The sequence below is a fragment of the Podarcis vaucheri genome (assembly GCF_965113315.1).
Source record: "Podarcis vaucheri genome assembly, chromosome: 5".
Lineage (NCBI taxonomy): Eukaryota > Metazoa > Chordata > Lepidosauria > Squamata > Lacertidae > Podarcis > Podarcis vaucheri.
This window is the reverse complement of record NC_138763.1, coordinates 94,091,887-94,119,133: the sequence shown is the minus strand read 5'-3', so window position 1 is coordinate 94,119,133 and position 27,247 is coordinate 94,091,887. Positions and strand designations below refer to the sequence as shown.

Genomic DNA, 27,247 nt, shown 5'->3' with positions numbered 1-27,247 from the left:
AATCTTACATTGGACACAGTACCATTCACGATGGAATATAGCTATGATGGAGAAAATTATGCATATTTTGACGACGACTAGAGCCTCTGGACACTTGTTATATGGTTTGTCATGCCTTCATTACATATACAGTAGAAGCATCATTTTAAGACAACCATCATCACAAGCATGGCAAATCTGGAACTATACTTGACAATAAAACCGCACTAATATTATTTCTTTATATGAATACAACTTTTATTTTTGCTTTAATGGCTTGGACATTGCTACTTAACTCGTATGTCACACTCTCCAAAATCCCACTGACCAAAATCAAAGATGCTTGTTTTTTGGTCCTGAGCTCTCGCAGGAGCCAGGTGATTTGTGAAAGAGTGCAAGACGGAAAAACCCAAGCGTCTTTTGGTCTGGCACTCGTGTGAGCCAGCTGATTCCTGCAAGGCATTCCGGGATCCAATCAGAACCCGGAATGGCTTCTGTAATTCCAGGATGTCCCTCTTAATTCAGGACTGCTGAGGGGTGTGATATGTAACCACTTATTCTACATGCCTATTCAATGGTTTTGTTTTCATCTTTTAATTGGCACATGTTATAATTGTTCTCTCTGATTTATATACATTATAGAATGAATTTTTAAAAATTACCCAAAACATCCATTTCTGTCCCCTCTGTAAGGACACACCCTGGCTTTTGTGTTTTGTTTTGAAGGCATTTAGTGGTTCTTGTTCTGAAAGGGTGAATGACAGAATGATCTACTCTTGAGACTTGTTTTTGACATTTCCCCCACATGCAAGGTCCTTTACCTCTGAAATGGTGATTCTGGTCATCAAGTGAGAGCACAAAGAATTCAGATTTACTATTTAAATGTCAAAATTTACTCATGTTAGCTGCTGGGTCCCTCAACTTGTGAATATTACTAAAAAGCAGTATTAATTAAACTTCTGAAATTCGTCTCAGAACACAGCTATTTCCTATCTATTAATTTGAAGAGCAATTATTTGTTTTGTTTCTGTAAATACATAATCCACAATTATGTATTATAAATGCTACAGTTATTGAAACCAACCTCAGCGCAGCTGCTCTTCCAAATTGGTCTCTGAACATGGAGATCTGCTCAAGTTTGTCCAAAAGAAGCTGTTCCTTCGCATATTTTTCTTGGATTATCTGATCCCTCTTCTCCTCTTCGGCCTTCTTCTGAGCTTGTTTCAGTAAGGCTAAGCGTTCCTGCAGTTCTACGATGGACATCTCGCCAAGGACACCATGGTTAGGAGTCTATAGAGAAGAGAAACCGGCAAATTCTATCTTTTTTTACTATACAAGCGTCCCCCCCAATTATGCATGATCAACTTGTGTGTGACCACGTATGTGTGCAGCGCCAGAAAATCAATCAATGAGTCAACCAATTGATTTCAATTCAAACCTAGAAATGGCAGGAGAGAGCTGGAAAGTCCTCGTGGCTTGTGAGAAACCCCTTCCCAGAGGCCAAAAAGGCTTTAAAAATAATGTGTGGGTTTCAAGATGGAATGTGGAAGCTCTCACTGCTACCATGCTGTTGGGCAGGGAACCTGTAATGCGGCAAGATTGGGCGTGCTGTTCCCTGCCGTTTCTGGTGCTCTGGAGGCAAAGGTTAAGAGTATGGGTTGCTTTTGGTCATGTAGGGTTGGGAACAGCTCTGAATGTTTTGTTGCAAAAGAAAAGAAATTTCTGCTCTGCCAAGGATCCCCACTAACACGCATTTTGCTTATGCGCACAGCGGCCTGGAATGTAACCCCCCTGTAAGTGGGGAGTCGCCTGCACATTAATTGACACACAACTCTGACTTCATTAGAAAATTATTTGAGGTTTGAGTTGGAATGGAGAGCCATGACTGGGTATAGAAATGGCTAGTTATTGCATTGACCAGAAGTTGCTTTAAGGCTGTCAAGCCCTAGCAACCTATGGCTGGAGACTTCCAAGAAGGCCACTCTCCTTCATCCTAATCTATCTCACAAAGGAGCTGTAAAGTCAGGTGCTGTACTGAGATCTTTGGAGGAAGAACAAGATGGGAAAGTAACAAATAAATGCACACATGCACTTTTGTAATCTGTCTTAATGAACTCACCTGGGTTAAGTCAACAAATTTTTGCTTCATTAAAGGCAGATACTCTATCGCTCTTATTTGCTGAATCAGTTCATATCTTTTTTTGAATCTCTCTTCTTCTTCTTTCAAACTCTGAAGTAGGATTTCCTGGCTTTCTTCAGCAACTTCCTGAGCTGTAAAATGGTAGAAAAGATGTGCAATCTCCATAGCAGTGCATAAGGTTAAGTAGAGTGGATTAGTAATGTAAGTTGGGATGCTGTCCAATTCTGTCAAGACCGGAATTTGAATTGGATTTGGGGTTCTCAGTAAGCAGAACACATGGTGATCTTTCAGGCAATCATATCAAAATCTACCCTTTTCTCTGGTGTTTAGGAGTCTGTGCTTATTGATTCTATCAGTGTAGACTTACAGGGATATATTCCCCTCTACCTTTGCTTATCCAGAGACCTCTAGCTTCTGGAGTTTTCTAATGACACAATTACCGAAATTTGCAAAAAGTATTTGGGCTGGCCCCGTGAGACCTTTAGGTGTTATGGAAATCTCTGGACCCAACAAGGCTCCCGAACCCATTTTGAGGCCCCTACCTCCAATTTTCAAGCAAAATATGGCTGGACAATTCATGGGATTCTAGCTTTCAAAAATCCCTCAGTAGCTCACTAGCTTGAAGCCTCAATTATTCATTGTCTCAAAGCTAGTGCTGTATTATATCCTGTAAACTCTGAAAGTGACATAGGAGTTGCATGCTTTGCACAGGGAATGGTCCATTGACTCGCTTACCATGAATGAGCCTTCTGAGCTCCCACAGCAAAGCTCCCACATGATGAGTTATTTGTCCCGATTCACCTGAGCAGTGGCCATGTGATTTTGCAGATTAATTTAGCATCCTTCTTCCACTTTCCCTCCAGTTGTGGTCTAAACCACTGAGCCTATTGGACTTGCTGATTGGAAGGTTGGCAGTTCGAATCCCCGTGACGGGGTGAGCTCCCGTTGCTCTGTCCCAGCTCCTGCCAACCTAGCAGTTCTAAAGCACACCAGTGCGAGTAGATAAATACGCACCGCTGCGGCGGGAAGGTAAACAGCGTTTCCATGTGCTCTGGTTTCTGTCATGGTGTCCTGTTGCACCAGAAGCGGTTTAGTCCTGCTGGCCACATGACCCGGAAAGCTGTCTGTGGACAAACGCCGGCTCCCTTGGCTTGAAAGTGAGATGTGTGCTGCAAACCCATAGTCGCCTTTGACTGGACTTAACCGTCCAGGGGTCCTTTACCTTTACCCAGTTTTTTGTATGTGACAAAGCTCTGACTAAGTCGGATTCAGAAGAAGGATGACAGAGAAAGAAAGAAAAATCCACAGGACAGACCAAGACCAACCCCTGCAGTGGCTTCCTTCCCTTCAACCCATGAGACTCAGGCATGTGTCTTCACCCCGGTGTGGCTCCCCTTTATCACATATGCAGCACAACAAAGCAATGACATATCCCCGACAACAGCATATGGCTAATCTGACCCAACTTCCCATCCCGCATGCAAACAAACCCCACAGCAACCACCTGAACTCAACCAGCCAAGCTCTGCATCCTCTAATCTCTTGCACTGCCAACAAAAAGAAATATACAGTGGTGCCCCGCAAGACGAATGCCTCGCAAGACGGAAAACTCGCTAGACGAAAGGGTTTTCCGTTTTGGAGGTGCTTCGCAAAACGAATCTCCTATGGGCTTGCTTCGCAAGACGAAAATGTCTTGCGAGTTCCTGCGGGGTTTTTTTCCTCCCCCCTTTTTCTAAGCCGCTTATCAGCTGATCCGATAAGCCGATAAGCCGCTAAAAGCCGCTAATAGCGCTAATCTGTCAATGGGCTTGCTTCGCAAGACGAAAAAACCGCTAGACGAAGAGAATCACAGAACGGATTCTTTTTGTCTTGCGAGGCACCACTGTATAAACAAAGGACCTTCTCGAGTGATGCGGACACAAAACCACTGCACAAACGCTATGCAATAGAACAAAATAGCACCCCCCCCATCTCTCTCCTATCTTTTCCCCCAACCGTGTAATGTCTATGACAACGATGTCTCCTACCGCTTGTAAACTGTGAAAACGACTCTATGCATTGAAAGTGGATGTGCTTTTTTATTACACAAGAAAATCTTCAATAAAACTATTTTTTAAGGGGAAAAACTCATGAGACCGAGGCAATAATAATAATAATAATAATAATAATAATAATAATAATAATTGTTATTTATACCCCACCCTCCCCAGCCAAGGCCGGGCTCAGGGCGGCTAACAAGCAATAATAAAAACAAGTTGAATGAATACAACTTAAAAACAAGATTAAAAAATATTGAAACATTAAAATGCAGCCTCATCACAGAAGGAGAAAGGAAAAAGGAAAAAGAAAGAGGGGGAGGGAATCAAATTTGCTGCAAGCCAAAGGCCAGGCGGAACAACTCTGTCTTACAGGCCCTGCAGAAAGAAATCAGATCCTGCAGGCCGGGATCCTGCAGGCCGGGGCCAGTGTTGAAAAGGCCCTGGCTCTGGTTGAAGCTAATCTAACTTCCCTAGGGCCCGGGACCACTAGGGTGTTGCTATTTATGGACCTAGAGGCTCTCCGTGGGGCATACCGGGAGAGGCGGTCCCATAGGTACGAGGGTCCTAGGCTGTGAAGAGTGCAACTAGAAATGGGAGAAGGGATGGCTCACTCTGCCAGCCCAGAAGCCCCATTCAATGTAAGCACATCAGTACTTCATTCCTAGGCTGGCTGAGGCATCCACATGACAGGACTTATTGGAGCTACAGAAATGCTGTGTGCAGGGCTCTTCTTCACTGAGGAGGCAGAACGTTGTGCATTCTTTGTCTGCCAACGGAAGGATCTGCTGAGCCACAGAGATCCAACTTTTTATGTATTTATTACCCACAAATTACAGATAGACCCTAGCAAATATGTGACCTCTCTACATTTTGTAAAACACTTGGAGATCGATTATTTATTCATATATACATACATACAATCAAGCATTATACAGTGGACCTTCTTGATACGGATTTAATTTGTTCTGGGGGTCCGTGTGCACCCCGAAATATCCGTAACCAGAGGCGTCACTTCTGCGCATGCGCACAGAGTGCTTCTGCGCATGTGCGAGTGGCGAAACCCAGAAAAATACTTTCGGGTTTGCCACTTTCACAACCCAAAGATTACGTATCCAGAGAGGTACATAACCCGAGGGTCCACTGTATAAATTTTATGGAATAAACTAATAATAGATGTGTTGAAGGTGCTCCCCCTCCCTCAGATGCCACTAAAACTGTGGGTTGTTTTGCCTGGAGAAAGAGGTGAAAGGCTTGTCTGGGAGGTATGACTGACTCATTTAGCTCGTCCTTGCTTGCAGGCGCCATGGAAAAGACAGAGGAGGAGTGGAAAGAAAGGTAAAGACTTTGTATGTATGTGAGACACACACATCAAGGGGGAAAGAGTCAGAAATAGCTGTGAGAAGCAAGGGATCCAAGAAAATGGAGGGGAAACAAAGAGAACGCCGCTTTCCATATGAACCTACCTAGACCCTGGGATCATCTTTTGAGGCCCTTTTTCATGTGCCCCCTCCTTGAGAGGTCCGGAGGGTGGCAACACGAGAATGGGCCTTCTCTGCAGTGGCTCCCCACCTGTGGAATACTCTCCCCAGGGAAGTTCGCCTGGCACCTTCATTATACACCTTTAGGCGCCCAGCAAAAACGTTCCCTTTTAACCAGGCATTTGGCTGACCTAATCAACATCCTATACCCTTTAAAATGTGACTGGGGTTTTTTTTGGGGGGGCGTGTTACAGGATTATTGTTTTTATTCTGATTTTATATATTGTGACCTTTTTTGTGAACTGCCCTGAGACCTCCAGGTATAGGGTGGTATATAAATTCAATCAATCAATATTAGAAGTATGATTGGCTGCCTCACGGGGGTGGGGGGCAAGGACAAAGCACTGGAAAGAAACTATAGAAAGGATGCTATACTAATCTGCAAAGTCACAAGGTCTTGGCAAATCAGGACAAGCAAGCCATCATGTTCCCCATGCCAGCCTACACCCAGTAAGCATATTTTAGGTGAATCCTTCAACAAAAGCAAATTTGTCACTTGGCTCTCCAATTCTGTGCAGACATATTTATCGGTGGAATTTCTCAGGATTTCGTATATCTCTCAGCAGGAGCTTTTCAATAGCTATTTATAACACAGCACTTGAATCCCTCTCTCTCTATAGCAATGCTTTGCGGAGCAAATCAGAAGAAAATGTACCTTTTAAAAAGACATGCGGATTTGGCACTACTCGTACCTATTTGGTGCTTCTGTTTCTGGAGCTTCATTCGGGCTTGCTTCACATTTTTGCGTCCTTCCACCACTTGCTGCACCATTTTTTCCCTTTCCTTCCTTTCTTGAATGCGCCTTTCTGCAATTTGTTGGCTCATTTCCGCTTCCTAAACTCCAAGCAAAATTGAAGCCAGATAAATTAATTACAATGAAAGCTTCTTGCTTTATTTTTTCTAAAAAACTTTACGCATGCATTTCTAAAATAAATAAATAAGCAAGCAAGCTTCCTTGACCTTAAAATGCTAAGCATTCTTTACTCTTTCAAATCTGAATGAAAGCCCTAAACCTGAGATTGTTAGAGCTACAGATAAAGAAACAAACCTGATTTTAATCATTTTCCTACACCTGGCTGAAGATTACCTGGGTTAGACTGTTGCAGCAAAATCGGCAAAGATTACTGTTGTACCTGAAAGGCTAACAACTTTATTATGACATTCTTGGATCTCCTTTGTCCATTTCTTTAATTCTGATACCGGTATTGTTTCTGAGGCTGTAGACTGCATCATGTTCTACAAGGCAGCCACTGAGTGGCAAATGATGCTCTTTATTGATATTGATTATTGATATGCTCTTTATTGATTGGGCATGGTGGCAGATGCACTCCTTATAAAACTAATCTTGTGTGATGCCACCCACTGCCTCTCAAACAGTACTGACATCAGCATTAAAAAGGCAGATAAAGGAAGTTGGTCAAACATGGTGTAGAAATTTTCTACAAATCTAAATTGAACAATTTAAAGATCCATATTTCTCCTCTCCCCCCTCTTTGGCTTCCCTCGTACTTCCGTATTGATTTATTAAACAAATTCTGTACCCTGCTAGTTTTACCTATTATATAGTTGTAAAAGTTTAGTCAAAACCTGCCAATGAGTCCAAATTTTTATACTGTCTTTTTATATACCGTATTTTTCGCTCTATAAGACGCACCAGACCACCAGACACACCTAGTTTTTGGAGGAGGAAAACAAGAAAAAAATTGCAGTGAAAGCAGCAATCCCTCTTGCTGTTCTGGCTTCTGGGATAGCTGCACAGCCTGCATTCACTCCATAAGATGCACACACATTTCCCCTTACTTTTTAGGAGGGAAAAAGTGAGTCTTATAGAGCAAAAAATACGGTAGTTTATAGATGGTTCCCACTCCTTTTTGAAATCGATGTTGTCTCTTGATGTGGACTTTGCCTCTTCTGCACACCCTCTTCCTCATTTTGCCACTGAACATACCCATACACAGGAGTCGTGGTGAGATAAAATACGAACAGTATACTAATAAAGTACCTCTTCCCTCTTCTGCTCAGCTTTTCTATGGTTTTCCAGAATGCGATTCTGACGTGCAAGAATGGCCTCCTCGTGGCTTAGCTGTCCTTGCAGCCTCTTACATTCTGCTTCTGCCAGCTTTTGGTTCAAATCTCTCTCATACATTTCTTTTTGCCAGTCCAGAAACTCAGAAGGATCCCGAGCCCCTCGTAAAAGCTGTTCAATCCTGTAAGGAAAAAAAAACAGGCTATTCTGAGGAGCAGAGTAGAGCTGTCAAGGTGAACGTGGCATTACATAGCAACATAATAAGTGAGTTTAAATGAGGCAAAAAAATTATTTTTAAAATCAGGGTGCCCGAACTGGTCTGTGGCTACCTTGGGAAGATTTTGGGACTATGGTAAAGAACTCACTGAAAACATTACCTCAGAGTTCACGAGTAGTGAAAATAAAAATCCCATTCATAAATGTATAGCGCCGTATTTTTCGCTCCATAAGACGCACCTGGCCATAAGACGCACATAGTTTTTAGAGGAGGAAACAAGAAAAAACATTCTGAACAAAACAGTGGATGTATGATTTTTTGGGTGCAGGCTGTAGCCATGGGCATGCTATGTGATCTGATGGTGAATTTGGGGTGACCCATTGGAAAAATCCTGAGGATCCATGTGGATCTGTGCTTTGTAACCACATTTTTGCACCACTGCAGCCCCAGGAAACAGTGGGTGCATGATTTTTTTGGTGCAGGCTGTAGTTATGGACATGCTATGTGATTTGTTGGTGAATTTGGGGCGACCCAATGTAAAAATCCTGAGGATCCATGGGCTTTTACCTCCCCTCTCCCTGGCAGCCTCTAGCGTCCCTTATCTCTCTCCCGATCCCACCGATCAGCTGCTTCCTTTCAACACTTCCTTCCCTCTTGTTTGCCTTAGTGTCTTTTCCTTAGCTGGAGCACTTTTTTGCTCCTCTTTTTCTTTTAATTTCTCTCCTCATTGGTTTAGTCTTCCTGTTTCCGCCCTTTGCAAGTTTGCTGTACTTTACCTCCCCCCTCCCAGGCAGCCTCCTTTATTGCTAGTATCCCTTATCTCCCTCCCCGATCGCTTGCTGATTAGTGGCTTTGTTTCCACACCCACTTCCCTCTTTTTTTAAAAAAAAAGCATGATCTGCTTTTCGCCCCTGGGCAATTCGGCTCCAGGGACCACGCATTCGCTCCATAAGACGCACAGACATTTCCCCTCACTTTTTAGGAAGAAAAAAGTGCATCTTATGGTGCGAAAAATATGGTAATTGCTACAAGGTGTCTGTTATCCAATAATGAAGTCTTTGCTTCAGCTAGTTTTTGTTTCATTCATCTAATGAAGCATTCGGTTTTCAGCAGTGGTCAGCTCCTACCTAGGGCAGGAACAATTGCCTCTACATGTTCTTTGTCTCCAGTAGCTAGTCCACAGGTATCCCACTTCTGTACATGTATCTATTCTGCAAATATTTGATAGAGCTTTCCTCCATAAATGTCCCTAACTAATCCCTTTTTTAAAAGCTGTCTAGGTTCCTGGGCTGTCTAGGTTCCTGAGAAGAGAAGACTCCCTGGAAAAGACCCTGATGTTGGGAAAGATGGAGGGCACAAGGAGAAGGGGACGACAGAGGACGAGATGGTTGGACAGTGTTCTCGAAGCTACAAACATGAGTTTGACCAAACTGCAGGAGGCAGTGGAAGACAGAAGTGCCTGGCGTGCTCTGGTCCATGGGGTCACGAAGAGTCGGACACGACTAAACGACTAAACAACAACAAGGTTCCTGGGCATCACCAATCTTGTGCTAGTGAATTCCATGTATTGTTTGAAATCATTCCTTTTGCCTGTCCTCAACCTACACTCACCAGCCCTACTGAAGAGGATCCTCATGAGGCTGGAGGAACATCGCCTGGCTAATGTTTCATTGATTTATTAATATGCTGTAAACCGCTTTGAGATTTTTATTAAAAATATAAAGCGGTATAGAAATAAAAAAATAAAAAACCTACTGTCAGCCAATGTCATTTGTCTGGAATTCGTAATACTGTACTATGAACGAGAAAACTTTCTATTATCTCTATAATTTTATACAGATAATTATATAAACTTCTATCAAGTCATGGCGGCATATACCTCTTATTTTGGAAAATATTTGACTGTATTTCAGCAGTGTGATCTTGGGGTACAGTGATTTGAAATATTGATTTGTTTTGTAATGTATTATCAGTAAAGCACTATTTAAGAGGCCTGCATTGCAGTCCTTCACCACCCCAAATTTGGGCTGGACTGTAGAGGACTGTATGGCATATTCTTATCCCTTCTCCTCAGGCAGGGCTCTGGCCTTGTCATCACCTGAACAAGTAACAAGCTTCTGATGAGCTGGCTTCTGGAATCTTTCATGAAGGTTTGGAAAAGAAGCGAATAATTATATTAAGAAGAACTGATTAATTCACTTGAATGCAATGCTGAGACTCCAGAATTACAGGGTGTGGACTACATGGCCCTTGAGGTACTGTCCAACTCTACAATTCTATGATTCTGTGACATCTTTCAGTTAATGCATATGCACAAAGAGTAAAAAGTACCTATTAAGCTCCTGCTCCACTTTTCGTTGGTAAAGGACACCTTCTCTTAAGATCGCTGTTGTGTTTAGTTTCACAGGTACGTTGTCAATCTGCCAGGAAATTTAGCACATCAATAGAGAATTACAAAAAGCAATACAAAAAGAATTACAAAAGCAGTAACGAATCTTGGAATGATTTAAATATAATAAAGGCAGTTTAGAAAAACTTTAATAAATGGTTCTGAAAGTTTGAATCCACAGCTGATATTCAGCCAATAAAACCAGCCAATAAAATTCTAAAGAACTTTTTAAGGACTTCAAATGGTTAATGTAATACCTTAATTTGTATTCTGAACACTTCAGTATCCCCCATGTATCCCCACTTCAGTATCCCCACTGAGCTAAGGGTATGATGGACAAGGAAAATATCATTAAAACCAGGATTCTTACCTAAGAAAGATATTTAATTATTAAAGAGAGGTGTGCCTCTCAAATGCAGAACTATTAACTTTCATACCAAATCTGAAATTTTACCTCTTACGTCCTGCTGGTTGGAACATCAGGATAACATAATCAAACAAGTTGCTCACCTCCCCTTGGATCTTCTGAGCTTGAAAGGTCTCCGGAATAGTCTGAATTATACCCTAAAAATATAATATAATATAAAAAATTTTTCATTTTGTGGTATATTGCCTCTGAACACGAAAAGTCAGTATTTATTTATTTTTAAGTTCTATCACACACATTCTCCATAAATTTATGTCCCGATGGTAACTAAAAGAGTAGTACGTTTCCGAGCACAATTCAAAGTGTTGGTACTGACCTTTAAAGCCCTAAACGGCCTCGGTCCAGTATACCTGAAGGAGCGTCTCCACCCCCATCATTCTGCCCGGACGCTGAGGTCCAGCACCGAGGGCCTTCTGGTGGTTCCCTCATTGCGAGAAGCAAAGCTACAGGGAACCAGGCAGAGGGCCTTCTCGGTAGTGGCACCCGCCCTGTGGAACGCCCTTCTAGCAGATGTCAAAGCGATAAACAACTACCTGACATTCAGGGGACATCTTAAGGCAGCCCTGTTCAGGGAAGTTTTTAACGTGTGATATTTTATTGTATTTTTGGTTTTTATGGAAGCCGCCCAGAGTGGCTGGGGAGGCCCAGCCAGATGGGCGGGGTATAAATAATAAATTATTATTATTATTATTGTTGTTGTTGTTGTTGTTGTTGTTGTTGTTGTTGTAAGAAAAATAACACTGATGCTACTAATACTATACTAATATAGCAAGTTCAAAAGAACTAAAGCAGGGGCAGACCACTCAAATAGACAGCAAAATCACACTATGGTAAGTTTAAAATGGTAACACCAGCAATTCTTGAAAGCCTGGGGAAACAAATGCTTTTGCCTGGTGCCTAAATGATAGCAATGAGGTCTCCCAGTGAGCCTCCTTGGTGAGGGCATTTCACAGAAAAGGCTTTCCTTTCAGTTGGCACCATACTGCGCTTCAAATGACAGGGGCCATCCAGAGAAAGCCCCGGGTGACCATTACAGCAGACTGAAACATGAGAAGGAGGACCAGTAAATATATGGATCCTAAAACGAGTAAGGCTTCAAAGGTTAAGGCTCAAAAGGCCTGCTCTGTCAAAGCAAGATTTGTGGGGCTTGAAAATGTGGCAGCCGATAGATCAGGAAGGGCAAGAAAGAAACCGTAGCTGGAGAAGCAAAGTGCCCCATCTTCCTCCCCCCAGAAAGCCTTCAATTTGCTTACTTAGGGTTATGACAGGTTGTGTGGCAAGTTCCCGCCTCCCACCAGTAAAAATAAAGACACATGACACCATCATTTTAGGTTAATGGGTTAAATTGGCCACAACCTTACTGGTTACAGGTAAAGAGCGGTATTGGCTTAGGCATTGGTCCTATCCAACTTTCCGGCTTCAGCCTGTTTGCTTGAAGGCCAGGGAAGGGTTAACACCAGCAGGGGGAGTCCTGCTGATGCACATCAACTAGGGACTCCCCCGGGGTCACCGCTCGGGGTCGTGCTTTAGGCCCTGACCTCCATAGGCTTCGGACGAGGCCACGCCCCCTGGAATCCTTTACCGGACTACCCTTCAATATTTGGGGGAGGTGATGGCGCTCCTCCCCCCAACCCCTACATAACAATACCCCTACCAATGCCTAACTGCCCAAACCAAAGGAGTTGTGACAATTTGCTATGAGGTAGGCCAAAAACCGGTGCCAATTTCCCAAGTGGAAAAAATTCCTACCAGGCCCCTCAACGGTGACCAACCGAGGTCCATAGCAAGGTCAAAAAGGGAAACTTAAAGGGTGGGCGGGTGGTAAACAAACGCAGCTGAGTGGCCAAAGAGGGAGATCCCGGGGCCGCGCTTGCCTTAAATGAGGCAAGCCACACACCCCGAGCCAGCCGATTGGCTGGCTCAGGGGATGACACGGCCCGAGGATTCCCCTGATCGCGCGGGGGCTGGAAGCCAGCCTCCGAGCGCGTGTTGGGGGCGTGAAGCCTGCAACACCACCTCCTCCCAAGGTCGGAAGTGGCTATGGGGAATGTGTGATAGGTTACATTATTCATGTAATGTTTGCAACAACCCAATAAGGTGGTCCAGAGTTATATCCTTCCCCCCACTATTACAGGCCAAGGAGGTGGAATTGAGGCTGGGGTAGAAATGTCTTGCCTAGGCCACTTAGTGAGCTTGTGGCCCCAATGAGATGTGTAGTAGGAACTACCTGGTCATAGCTGCAATCCAAGTAAGGATTACACTGTATGTCGTTCTTCTATTCCAGTTGTGTTGTTTTAATAGTCAATACAAAAACTGCAGTTCAATATTATGATCTCAACAAGGAAATCTCAATAAAATGATTGATCCTAACATCCCAATACTAGAGGCAGACTTATTATTCATTCCCACACTACTGAATATGTATATTCATGCTGATTTTACTTACAGCACCACAGTGACATCCAGGTTTGGGGGCTGCACAGGAGAACTGGTTAACATTTGCTTCCAGCAGCAGTTCCTATAGGGGACACAATAATTTTAGTAACATGATACCTTTCCCCACTTTGTGCAGTGGTGGCGCAGCGGGTGTAGAAAGAGAAGATGAAGTTAAAAGTGGATGAAGTTGGCTAACACTTTAGTTCTCCTCCAGGGATGTTTGGCTGTGTGAAAACATCAATAAAGATATTAATGGTAAGCTAGGGGTGAAAATTCTTAAGGAAATCAGCCCCAGCCCTGAGTGCTCACTGGAAGGACAGATCCTGAAGCTGAGGCTCCAAGACTTTGGTCACCTCATGAGAAGAGAAGACTCCCTGGAAAAGACCCTGATGTTGGGAAAGATGGAGGACACAAGGAGAAGGGGACGACAGAGGACGAGATGGTTGGACAGTGTTGTTGAAGCTACCAGCATGAGTTTGACCAAACTGCGGGAGGCAGTGGAAGACAGGAGTGCCTGGCGTGCTCTGGTCCATGGGGTCACGAAGAGTCGGGCACGACTAAACAACTAAACAACAACAGGGATGAAAAGGTTTAACAGTTTGTGGGAGGAGTAGATCAAATGCATCCAGGGTAGAGGACTGGGATGAATTGAAGATGCAAAGTAGAGTGTCTAAAGGTCCCCTGAGACATCATTTTTATTGCAAATCCATTGTTATTTGTGCGTGCAAGCAACTTTTGGAAGAGGTTTTCCAACTGCCCCACTCTTTTCTGCTCTTCGCCGCTGAATTGGAGCAAATGTCAATCCACAGAAAACCTGCTTGACGTTTAGTTTCCCCTGAAGGTAAGTTGAGGGCAAACAGTAGTGCGGACAAGCCCTAAATAGATTATAAAGAGATAATACTGAACTTGCCTCTGCTTTGCGACGATTCTTCAGTTTAATTCCTTCTAGCTGCTGCTTCAGTTTTTGGGGTTTATAAGTACTTTTAGGAACCTAAGCACACAGAAACAATAATTTAGAGTTAGAAAGTACTAGGTAACAAAGAGGTCTGAAAAGATCTGAATAACATATATGTCAACAGTTTGCTTTAGAACTAAAGAAAACCCCTGCTAATTTAGACCAAAGGCATATCTAGTCCAGCATCCTGTCTTTGACAATGCCTTACCAATTGCTTCCGGGAAGCCCACAAGCAACGCGTGAGCACAGTAAGTACCACTTTCCCATTGCTTGCCAGCAACTAGTATTCAGTGGCAGGGTGGATTTGATTTAAATCAAATTTATTTAAACCACGGTTTAAATCACTAGTCAGTAAGACTTGACTTAAATCATTTTTTTACAGAAAGACTCATTCTTGCTGGTATCATCTTAATACTTACAACCAGATGAAGGTTTCATTTTTGCAATAATAAATTTTCAGAGTAGTTTTTACAGTTATATCAAAAATTACTGATTTGGTTATACTATGAGAATTACATAGACAGATAATTATGAAATTATTGTAAGGTTTCATAAGTTAACTGTTTATATCTGGACAACTTTTCTGCTGTGCTTTATTGGAAGGAGAAAAATAATCATTTCCTTAATAACAATTTATTGAACTAAAAGAATAACATTATAGCATATGTATCCATATTTGTTAACTGATGTGGTTAAACAATAAAAAAAAACTTAGACTGTGTTTTAGCACACATGAAAAACTTAAAAGGAATCCTTATTTCCTGATGAATAGCCTTTGGACTGTAATGTAACTTAAATGGATAACTATCTTTAGATTTTCCCCTCAAAAGCACTTTATTTTTAAAATCCGATTTAAATTTTTTAAAAAATTAAATTTATATATATAGCAGCACTCACAGGCTTCGTTTTTTCTACTTGTGGAATTAGCTCAGGAACCATAATAGCTCGTGGATTAGGGACTGTCAAGTTAAACGCCTTTGGTTCAGTTGTCTTTGACGCTGTAGCAGTGCATTTAATTGATTTGTCATCAAGCTGATCAATCAGTTGTTTCATTTTGGGCTGCCATCTTCAAACAAAAAGAATATATAATCTTATTTTCATTTTTTTATCTTATATTCTTTTCTAACGGACTGTGGAAGGGAGGAATCACAGTTCAGTGGGAAGTACATTTTTTTTGTATGTGGACGTTTCCAGGTTAAATTCCTGGAACCTCCACTTAAAAGAATCAGGTCATGTGAAACACTTCTGCCTTGAGAGTTGCAGCCATCTAACTGAGTTAGGTGGAGAAACAGTCTGACATGGTTAAAATCAAGTCCCTTTATGCCTGTTAACTTTGGTAAATATAAACTATATATACAGTTTTCCCCAATGCCTTTTAAATTTTTATTTACCCTGTCTTTTAGGTTGAGGATAATATAAACATTAATACAGAATGTCTTCTAGTTTCATGAAATCCATGACCATATCATATGTGGCCTGAATGACCCAATTTGTAGTAAATTTTTGGGAAATACAGTTTCAAGCATTCGATGTTGAGATCCACATTTCCTCAAAATACCATTTCCAATGGAATGCACCAATTGGATTCTGGGAAGTACCTGTGATGCTATACTACCCAACAGCAAGATAATGAGGTCTCCCAGCTACCCATCAGAGAATCCAGCAGGCCGAATAAAGGGCAGCCTCATCTTGTAACGTCTATTGGAGGATGTCTTCTCCCAACACCAAAAAACACCAATCTGAAGCTGCTAATCTTTTTTAAAAATGTACAATCAAGAATACACACCACTCAGTCACCTCTTACTTATTTTAAGGTAGGAAAGTACAAGAGACAACCCACCGCTCCCCTCCCCTCAAATACATAAAACAAATCTGAATTTAAGAGTTTTAGTTGGCATAAAGAAGGAAGGGGTTGCCCTCCATAATATGGATTACAGAGAAAAGTGAATCCCTTTTACTTTCCCCATAACAACCCCTGGACCTATATGCCTGCCATTTGGGAGGTTTAATCCACTCCAGGGGGGGGGGGACTCCTGTGCCTTTAAAAAAAAATCTAATTCTGCCCAACGGGGAGCAAGTTATAACTAAATTCCCTAGAAGAGTGAAGCCAGAGGCACAGAGCTTTATTTTATACAGAGTAGCTTCGAATCTGGGACCCAGGTGGCACTGTGGGTTAAACCACAGAGCCTAGGACTTGCTGATCTGAAGGTCGGCGGTTCGAATCCCCGCAACAGGGTGAGCTCCCATTGCTCAGTCCCTGCTCCTGCCAACCTAGCAGTTCTAAAGCACATCATAGTGCAAGTAGATAAATAGGTACCGCTCTGGCAGGAAGGTAAACAGCGTTTCCGTGAGCTGCTCTGGTTCACCAGAAGTGGCTTAGTCATGCTGGCCACATGACCTGGAAGCTGTACGCCGGCTCCCTCAGCCAATAAAGCGAGATGAGAGCCGCAACCCCAGAGTCGGCCACGACTGGACCTAATGGTCAGGGGTCCCTTTACCTTTACCTAGCTTGGAATCTAAATTACAAATCAAAATGGACAGAGCAAGTCAAAAACATATTGGATTGTTATTATTGTTTAAAACACAGATACAAGATAAATTTTGGTCCCTGTGCACTACCCCTAGTAAGTAGTATCATGAAGAGGAGGCCAAGCAGATGATACATAACCCACCAGGATTTCTCTGTCTGAACCCCTGGAGAGCTGCTGCCTTTAAGTCTAAACAACACTTAGCTAGAGGATCCGATAGTCTGACTTGGTATAAGGCAGCTTCCCCTGTTCCTAAGAACCTTAATAACAAGAGGTTTACAGAGAAAAGGTCATACAGCACCAAACTGATGCGGAAACCACAGTGCCCAACAGCTGACTCAGACACTTCCTGTATGGCAAAGCAGGAGGGCCAATGCACTACAGTTACTTAGGCTGCTTTCCTATGCACACTTACCTGGGAGTAAGCTCTATGGAACACAGCTTGCTAAATAAATAAATATGCATAGGTCTGCACTGTTCACAACTTCAATGTTCAAAGTTTCTGCTTCTACTTGTTTTGGGTCACTAATAAAGTCCCATATTTACGTTTTATTCTGAATAACTTTTGTTTCCCTTGCTTATTATTAGTTATTGTTGTTATTGTTATTATATATTACATTTGTTAGTTGCTATACACAAAGGTTTAAAAGCAAGTTAAAGAGATAGAATACAAATCAGATAAAATCCATTAAAAGCCAGAAAATGTAAAAACAAAATACAGTATGAATTCCTAAAAATGCTCAACAACACAGAGGTAGCCAAGGAAGCTTCCATGGCAAAACCAGGGCTGAATTCTGATTGAAATAGAGCTAAAAAAAAAAAAAGTTACATCCAAGAAAGCCTGGAGCTAGTTAATGACCACCCGCTCAAAAATCCTGCCCAGGAAATGGACAATATTAATTTAATTCTCTGGATTTATAAGGCATTCCCTTACCACTGCTGCCTTTACTTTATTTACTTAGTTAGAACATTTGTACCTGCTCTTCAGCCAAAAAGGCGCCCAGGAGTTGCCTGATGGAGCTGGGCCTCCAGCAAAGCGGAATCAATGAACCCTGCGTCTTAGCTCTCTTAGATACAAAAGGACCATTTTCTATAGGCTCCCTGACCCAAACCTCCTTGCTAGCTTTTATCAGCCATAAGGAGCAAGGAGCCACAGTTTCCCATACTGGTCCAAGTTACCGTACTTGTCCTCGAGTCGCACCAACTGAAATTTTGGCAACAAAACAGGACTAGACTGCACTCTAGAGACTTCTTGAGATTCACTTGTGATGATAACCTAATCAAAGTCATGATGGGTCCAAGCAATTTTATCTTCAAAATGTTTTCCAAAGCAGGCCACTGTCTGTTCCACCTGCCGTAATGTAAAATGCCTCATTACTACCTAGAAAAACTCCACTGGGTGGCATAGTGAAACAGCTACGTTCTTCTTCGCTGTCTTCACTAACAATGAATAGGCTCGTTCGTCTTGAGTTTTCTTCCACTGGCATTCAAGCCACTGCCCAGCTTGTTTCATTGCCCTAAACTTTGGAATATAACAAGCAGGCAAGTAAGAAAGGGTGCCTAGGGATGAGTATGTCAGTGGCCTAGTTCAGCTGTATATTCCACGGGTCATCCTGGGATTTGACAGGACTGCCAGTCACATCAGATGGAAAATCCTACAGAGCTGCCGCCATTAACCTCTGAGGGTAGATAATCGTATCAGGGCCTCCACTTTTGAGGAGGGGGGAAAATGGCTGAAGCCATAATAATAATAATAATAATAATAATAATAATAATAATAATAATTTATTTATACTCTGCCCATCTGGCTGGGTTTCCCCAGCCACTCTGGGCAGCTTCCAATAAAGATTAAAAATACATTAAAACATCAGTCATTAAAAACTTCGCTAAATCTCAGCAGGATGTGATCTCACCTGTTGCATTCTCAGATCATCCTCCTTCTACCTGGTTGAGAAAATCAGATCAGGGCTGAGGACCATAGCTGTCAACTTACAGATTTGAAAATAAGGGACCAGCAGCCTCAAAAATAAGGGATCAGCAGCCTAAATAAGGGATTTTCTGGTCACAGGTATGTTCGACTTCTGAGCCCCTCTGAGCCAAAGGCAGAAAGCCCAGCCAGCAGCCAAACGAAGCCTCAAGCGGTGGTTCCCACAGCACAGCAACCCGGCAAAGCAGATGCAGCAAGGAAAGCCACCATCACCTCTCTGCTGGGAAACGCTGAGCAAAGGCGAGTCCCCAGGCAATGCAGCCGATTTGATCGGCACAAGGCATGCAAGCTCCACCCCCCAGTCGTTCTCAGACTCCTTATTGGGTGAGCAACACATCCAACCAACACAGTTGGAGCCTCCCTCTTCCCTGGCCGGCCAGCCGGCAGGGAGGGAGAGGAGCTGCTTCCTTTGAAACCCGGGAAATTTAAGGGACATCATCAACAAGGGACAGCAGCGGGACACGGCGCTGGGATAAGGGACTTTCTCGCCAAATAAGGGAGGGTTGACATTATGCTGAGGACTGCCACATGATATTGGGACAGACCCATGGTTGTTATGGTGGTCATGAAATTCTGAGACACCTCAGATTTAGTGGACTAGGCATGTATGTTGAAGTTCTCCAGAACCAACAGTCTGGGAGTCCTCAAGACCACATCTGAGACCACCTGTCAGCTCAGGCAGGAAGACAACTGGGCACCAGGGCAGGTTGTAAACCGACAGAATCCCTAATCTGTCCTGACTTCCCAGTACAGACACACTAGATCCCAACTTAAGCAGACTGGAAGACTGGAAGAGAGATGGAATTCCTACAGACTACAGCCCCACCCTACCCCTCAAATCTGCCCTGATGATGCATCAAGTACCCAGGTAAGACCAACTCCATCCTGTTTGCTTACCCAAGTCTTGGTAAAACAAACAGTTCAGCCTCCTTGCAAATAAATATATAAATTATAAACTAACAACGGCGAACTGGAATTTCTGGGATGCAAGTGATGCTTAAGATACTCTAATTATCATTAATTTATTAACAGACACAAACTGCAATCCTATGCCGCTTTCTGGGAGTAATCACCATCAGACATAATGAGACTCACTTCTGTTTTAACACGAATGGGATTGTACTGATTATTGCTTACCTTAGCAATGGTTCGATCCAGTTTTCTTTTACATAGGCAGAATCATATATCTGGTTCCATTCATCTTTTATCCATGTGTGCAAATTTACAACATCGAAAAAGAATCTAAGGAACTAAAAAGAATTTGCTCTAGTTAAGGAATTAAAATCAGAGAAAACCCAGTAGCCGCCTTAAACATTGGTCAGATATTGTACTTTGTTTGTCCTAATAACTGCATCCAGTGCTTGGGGGGGGGGGCGCAGGTGTACGCATACCCCTAAACATTTTGTGAATCTAAGTTTGGCCTCATTGAGGGGCAGTATTTCAATGAGTAGGAAAATGAGAGTACCCCAAAACATTTTTTTTTAGAAAATAGCACTGACTGCAACCAGTCCACATCCGTTCCTGTCTATTTGAATTCTGTTGAGATTACTGAATATCCTGCAACCACAGGGTTAGATTGAGAGTTATTGGGGGTGGGGGGGTTATTGGGTTGTTGTTTTTATTTTGATTGTGTACTTTGTGGTTTTCTATTCTGATTTTACCCTGTGAACCACCCTGAGACCTGAGGGTATTGGGCAATATATTAAATAAATAAATAAATATCTAGAAGAAGTTGAGAGGCAATTTTAGCTGATTTCTACTTCTTCCTGCAGTCCCCTGTGTAATAGAAATCTGTTTCACTAGGCTGGGAGAAAGTACAGAGCAATATGGGAGGAGGCAGGGGAAGGCTGCAGGGGGAACTGAAAATAACAGTCTTCACTGGATCTCAGTGCCTTCTGTGAATGGAAGAAGCCCTTCCTTTTGTGGACAAACAACTCTGGATCCGACCCATCTGGTACAGAATCATAGAATTGGAAAGCGATCCCAAGTGTCATCTAGTGACTCTAGTCCAACCCTCTGCAATGCAGCAATCTGAACAGTCTCCCATCCAATTTAAAACCATAAAGGACCCTGCTTAGCTTTGCAAATGTGACAGCAGTTTTATTGCTGCACCACTAGGAGGGGTAGCTTGCCATTTGCTGAGGCAAGTAATTATATGGTGGACAACCTTTGTCTGGTTGATTGACAATGAAACTTTTTCATTATTGATATCCAGATATGTAATTTAATACATTATTGGGGGGAACCAGTTAACCCATAATGGATAACAAAAATGTTGGATTTTTTAAAAAAAATTAATTACTTAACTACATCAGTTTTATTTACCTTACATATTTTAACAGGATCTGCTGCCTTAACCATTCTTGAGAACTGCTGAAGTCCAAGTTCATCCAATTGAAAAGTGGCCAAATAACAAACAACTATCAGAAACAAAATAGATTTGCATTATATGGATGAATATGGATAATGATACAAAATTGATAACGTTACTGGAATAGTGCAAAGTTAGTATATAGAAGGGTTCTCAAATTTTTGATCCCCAGGAGTCACATGAAAATTACTGAGGCCCACCAGTTACAAAATGAGGGTGCAGAAGCAAAGCATGTCACATCACATAATTGTAGCAGGTGGAATTAGAGTTTGGCATAGTCAGCTGCCAATGACAGACATTATTTTCTATTGATATCTTAGGTAAAGGGACCCCTGACTATTAGGTCCAGTTGCAGACAACTGTGGGGTTGCGGCGCTCATCTCGCTTTATTGGCCGAGGGAGCCGGCGTACAGCTTCTGGGTCATGTGGCCAGCATGACTAAGCCGCTTCTGGCAAACCAGAGCAGCGCACGGAAACGCCGTTTACCTTCCCGCCGGAGCGGTACCTATTTATCTACTTGCACTTTGAAGTTTCCAACTTCTTTGCCACAGTGATTTTCTTGTGGCAAGGAGTTCTCTGGTTGAGCTTTTCTCAAGCTCATTACAGTGTGTCTAGCGGTTTCATGACTCAGCCTCACCATTATAGGCAGAATATGCTCATCCAGAGGCTCTGAGTCAGTGGTGGCGAACCTATGGCTCGCATATATACACACACACACATATATATAGTCTGTTGACTGCAAATAAATGATAATGACATCCCCATGTAAATTTCCTATGTCATTATATTGTAATTATGTAATACCCAACACTAAATCATTATATTCTGATTAGATAATACCTACCAACGTAAAGATTATGCTCAGACAACAGGCAATGTTTTCCATCTCTGGTATAAAATGCATTGACCACCACATCCAACAGAGGTTTATATTCTATACAGCCAGATAAAGTTGCCATCAAAAAGGTTTCATCTGTTACACTGAAATCCTGTAGAGATTAAATTGATTACAATTTGGGGAGCAAAGTCCAACGCATGGAACAAAACACCACAATTCTCTGCCCAATGTTAACATGGATTGGCCATTAAGGAAGGAACTATACAAAGATTGCCACTGGCTTGAGTCACTACTCCATAGAGCTAACAATCCAAGGTCTCTAACAAGATGAAGCCCACAAATAATTTGCTGGAAAAGGAAGCTCCTTGTTATGCACTGTGCTCATGAGTTTCTCCAGCATAGCTACTCTGGGTGAGGTCAGCCATATGGTTCAAGATTACTTTGAAAGAGAGGTTGGTCCAGTTCTTGCAGTGGACAAACATCATGTTATGTGTAGAGGAGTGTTTCCTGTATTCCACCTTGTGCTCTATGTTGTAGCTCTTTCTAAACCATTTTCTGTAACAGTGGAACATCTGGTGGACCAATTCCTTTTGTCCCATAACAAAATCTACAGTGAAGTTTGTCATGATGGGCTGCTCTCTTAAGTCAGTTGCTGTGTAATTTATTTCATGCTTGTCAAAGTGAGATCTCTGCAAAGTGTTCTTACCCCTCATCTCATAGTGCTAAGGCATGGATAGGCAAACTAAGGCCTGGGGGCCGGATCCAGCCCAATCGCCTCCTCAATCCTTCCCGTGGACGGTCCAGGAATCAGCTTGTTTTTACATGAGTAGAATGTGTCCTTTTATTTAAAATTCATCTCTGGGTTATTTGTGGGGCGTAGAAATTTGTTCATTTTTTTCCCTCAAAATAGGTCTGAGGAACAGTGGACCAGCCCAGTGCTGAAAAAGTTTGCTGACCCCTGTGCTAAAGCAAGAAACCACAGCTGGTGCATTTTACTGTTACACATGCACAACAACACATACATGTTCCCAAATGATACATATATTTTGATAATTAATCAAGAACTACAGTTCCTCACAGCAAAATCTGAGCTTCCTAATAGGAATTATCAAGACAACAAGTCAGGGTTTAGAGAAGGGTAGTGGATCTCAGGCCTGTGGACCAGGTCAAGCTTTCTGTTGCCCCCTGACCTGTTACAGCAACATCTGCAGTGGTGGAAAATAACAATGCAAACATTCTGTGCTTGTGGCACAGAAGCCTCTGACAATGGATGGGTGAGCTAATGTGTTGCCACTGAACTCTCAAATGTTCCAGCTGCTAAAGGAACAAAGGTTTGTTTGACAACCAGCTTTGCAGTCCAGTCTCTTTCTGTGGAGGGAAGGTTGTCAGTCAGTCTGGGTTTACGATCTCACATGTTCTAGGGAGGAAGCACTTCTGGAGCATATTAATGACCTGGAAGAGGATGAAAGGAGGTTAACGGGCAGAAAAGGGGGAACAGGGAAGAATAGGAGTAGGAGATTTATGGGGAAAGAGCAAATGAAAAAAATGGAATAGGGATAAGAAACAGGAGCATTATTCCTTTCACCCACTTGATGACAGTTGTGCAGAGAGATGATGTAGGGAGAGGGGACAAAATAGGATTGATTAATCTCTGTCAAGGTGAATGGATGAGATTTCTGTGTAAACGTATTAGGAATAGGAAAGGAATTTGGCAAATTCAGCTTCCAAAGCAGACTCACTTGATCCACACTTCCAAGATTAATGAGCAGATTTGACGTAGGTCCACTTTGGAACCCACCCTTCTCCTGGATTCCATGGCAAGATCAACAAAGGGCTGAGGACTCTATTTTTAAGAATCTCCTCCCCCACTGCTCCTGCCTCCCCACTTATCTTTCCATCATATAAAGTAGCAGAGACAAAGATAGGAATGGTTGGCATACATCCCAAACCAAGTGGAGCTTCTAAGATAATTTCCACAGTCCGGCAACTGACACCTGGGCATCCATTAATGCATCACACTCAGGCCTGTTTATGTCAATATTCTTAATCCTAAAATTAATGTCAATTAATCCTAAATTTAATTTCCTCCTTCTAAAGTAGAGGCATACAATCTTCTTACTAGTTTAAATGGAAATCCAACCTATAACTAATGCATTTATCTAGAGGCTTAAAAATAACAAACTTTAAGTGTTTGCACTTAATATTTCAGAGGACTAGTCTAACAACATGCCAAGACAGATATTTCAGATTATTCCTCCACCACCACCACCATGGGATTTTGATCTAGTTTGCTTTTACAGTGGTGCCCCGCAAGACGAATGCCTCGCAATACAAAAAACTCGCTAGACGAAAGTTTTTTCCGTTCGCGATTTGCCTCGCAAGACGAATTTCCCCTATGGGCTTGCTTCGCAAGACGAAAACGTCTCGCGACTTTTTTTCTTTGACTAAAAACAAAGACATGTTTTGTTTATAAAGTTAATTTATTTTCCCTTAAATTTTTGAACTGCTCTTTACAGTATGTGTGACTTTAAAGAGCAGTTAATAAACTGTTGTTGTACCAAATTTGGCTTTGTTTGGACTTTTTTTGACCATAGGAACGCATTAATTGATTTTCAATGCATTCCTATGGGATTTCGTGCTTCGCAAGACGAAAAATTCGCTAGACGACAAAAATTGCGGAACGAATTAATTTCGTCTTGCGGGGCACCACTGTATAATGAATGATTTTAGAGTGTTGTGTTGTGTTGTACTTTTGTACTGTTTTATTGTTGTTAGCTGCCCTGAGCCCAGCTTTGGCTGGGGAGGGCGGGATATAAATAAAATTTATTATTATTATTATTATTATTATTATTATTATTATTATTATTGCTCCTACTTCTCCCCCCATCCACTTAAAGCATTTTGATATCTGGTGACATTAAGATTAATCTTGCTTAGTTCTAAGAAAGGAAGAAAGCCAACTTAAAATGTGAAAACTGTGCAGGATGAAGTAGGATTCTGCATACCTGAAATGCTTTAGCAGCTGTTTCATCCAAGAAATGCCCAACACTCTCATTTTCAGAATTGAAACGATTAAGCTGCTGGGCTACAATTTCAATGTGCTTCAGCTGGCTGGCCATCTTCACATGCAAGATTCCTGTAAATCATTAAATATATATATATATATATATATATATATATATAGTCATCAGTTGCAGCTTAATCTAAGTATAGATACTATTTTTCATGAATACACCAGTGTTGCTACTCTTCCAAATATATGCTGAGATTTATGCTGAGGGGGTAGTATTTGAAAAGATGAGGGGGGGGGACTTTCAGAATTGAATTCTAAATGTCAGGTTTCTTTACAATACATTTTGTGACATTTCAATTTCTTTCTTTTCAAAAATATGCATTTAATTCTTTAATGCCACTTTGCTTATTTCGAGGTACGTACTCTTGAGTTCACAACACAATTGTTAAATAAATAAAATTTCAAAAGCCCTAAACTATGGACTCTCTGTTGTATCTAGCCCCTGCTCCCAGATTTCAGGGGAGGAGCTATAATAGTTTCCTTGCCTGGGTGTCCTTGTGCACTGCAAGTCTGGATGCTACTGAATATGCCAGAAGTTCCTACTTAATATTTACACACTAAATATTAAGTTGAGACTCCACATTCAGGATGCCAGGAATAAGACTTTGGGGTCATACTAGATAGCTCAATGAAGATGTTGACCCAGTGTGAGGTGGCCATAAAAAAATAAATAAGGCAAATTCCACACTACAAAGAAACTGGGGGAAAGGGGACAGTCAATATCATAATGCCAATTATCCAAATCTGCGGGGTGACCTATTTGAAGTACTGCGTACAGTTCTGGTTGCCTCACCTCAAGGAGCTGGGAAAGCTTCAGAAAAAAAGGCCACCAAAATTATCAAGGGATTGGAGTGACTCCCTTGTAAGTAACAGTTGGAGGCCTGCTTCCCAACAGGGGGGGCAATTTGATTTTTAAGGGGTGGCAATTCGAGCTTGTTCAGACCAAGTTTATGGCCTTTTAGGCTTACTCCACGTGAATAGGAGATCACTTTTTCAATAATAAGAATTATATGGAGGAGGAGGGGGTCATCAGGATTTTAGAGATGCTTAGGCCAAAAAAAGGTTCGGAACCACTTGGTTTAGACTAGGAAAAGCGATGAAGAGGCAACATGACAGAAGTCCTCGGATCCCACACCTAGGGGTCGAGGTCCCTTTGCCCTGCCCCCCCCATAAAATATTTGGGGAAGCTGCCTTCCCCCCCCCCAAAAAAAAAAGTTGATGGCCATTAAAATGGTGTTTGTGTGCTGCATCGTGTGATTCATTATGCGGGACAGGGCTTAGCTGACAACCCCCCCCCCAAAAAAAAAAAATTAAAATTAAAATTGGCGCCCTGATAGAAGTTCATGTGGAGAAACGCTTCTCTCCTGCCTGGGTCGGGCACCTGCGAGGCTGGGCTGGGCTGGCTGGGCCAATGGCCTGATCCAGCAGGTGAGCCTGGCACTCACCTGAACGGCGACCCGAGAGATGGACAGAGACGCCGCTTCTCTCACCTTCCGCGGAGAGAGAGAGAGACGCTTTCCCCGTCCCGAGCGAGAGAAAATGGCCGCCCTCGCGGACGCCGCCTCGGTTGCCTGGCAACCAATGGCAGCGGCCGGCAGCGGCCGGCGAAGCCCGACGCCGCCCGGCCGCGCGATTTAGAAAGCTGGCTTCTTCCCTCTTCCGAACCGGCGCGCTCTTGCTCCGGGAGCTGCCGCGGGATAGAGGGTGCCGGGTCCCAGTTCACCCACCGGCTCTGCTCTTCCCGCTTCGGGTGTATAATATAACGTGAGGATGGGGTGTGCGAGCGTGAGGGAAGAAGATCCGAGTTCGAGGGAGACGCCACGTGCTTTTCTTCCCGAAGGGAAACCGGGTCAGAGGCAGGAGTGCAGTCCCGTGAGAAACGGAGCGAGTTCAGTTCTGAACATGGAAACCAATTCCCACGGTTCAGAGTGTGCTCGGGTCTTTTTGCACTTCACTCTGCCTGGCAGAGCTTGAGGTTGTGGCTTAAAGTGGATCACACAAGTCTGAAGCCTGCCCATCCTTGATTCATCTCACCCATTTTCCCCAAGTGCATTGACACTTAATTCTGCTGCAGGTGTAGATCCAGCCTTTACACCCCTGTAGGCAAAATTCTGCTGGCCTCCTTAAGCTATTTCATTTTTTAAAAAAGTAATTTTTATTAAGTTTCTTACAAATATACCACACACTACAACAAAAAATAAAGACAAAATCACAAATATAAACAAAAAAGAATATAAGAAAATAAAAATACATATTGACAAACACCCAGACCATACAAATTAATTAGCTGCTCAAACTTCTAAC

General features: G+C 42.6%; 1 protein-coding gene across 1 annotated transcript in view; it reads right to left on the bottom strand.

Moving 5' to 3' along the window:
- Window positions 1–26,528, bottom strand: part of CFAP99 (cilia and flagella associated protein 99) — a 31,761-nt gene extending 5,233 nt beyond the window's left edge. Inside the window, exons 1-14 of the mRNA XM_082223366.1 lie at window positions 26,389–26,528; window positions 24,876–25,006; window positions 21,877–22,021; window positions 20,987–21,081; window positions 19,799–19,911; window positions 15,044–15,212; window positions 14,102–14,182; window positions 13,202–13,273; window positions 10,839–10,892; window positions 10,271–10,359; window positions 7,699–7,903; window positions 6,389–6,530; window positions 2,099–2,250; window positions 1,064–1,269 (exon numbers count right to left, since the gene is read on the bottom strand). Of these exons, the coding sequence (XP_082079492.1) occupies window positions 1,064–1,269; window positions 2,099–2,250; window positions 6,389–6,530; window positions 7,699–7,903; window positions 10,271–10,359; window positions 10,839–10,892; window positions 13,202–13,273; window positions 14,102–14,182; window positions 15,044–15,212; window positions 19,799–19,911; window positions 20,987–21,081; window positions 21,877–22,021; window positions 24,876–24,989 (1,637 nt within the window). The 5' untranslated portion in view covers window positions 24,990–25,006; window positions 26,389–26,528. The remainder of the gene's footprint in view (window positions 1–1,063; window positions 1,270–2,098; window positions 2,251–6,388; window positions 6,531–7,698; window positions 7,904–10,270; window positions 10,360–10,838; window positions 10,893–13,201; window positions 13,274–14,101; window positions 14,183–15,043; window positions 15,213–19,798; window positions 19,912–20,986; window positions 21,082–21,876; window positions 22,022–24,875; window positions 25,007–26,388) is intronic.
- Window positions 26,529–27,247: the final 719 nt, after the last annotated feature.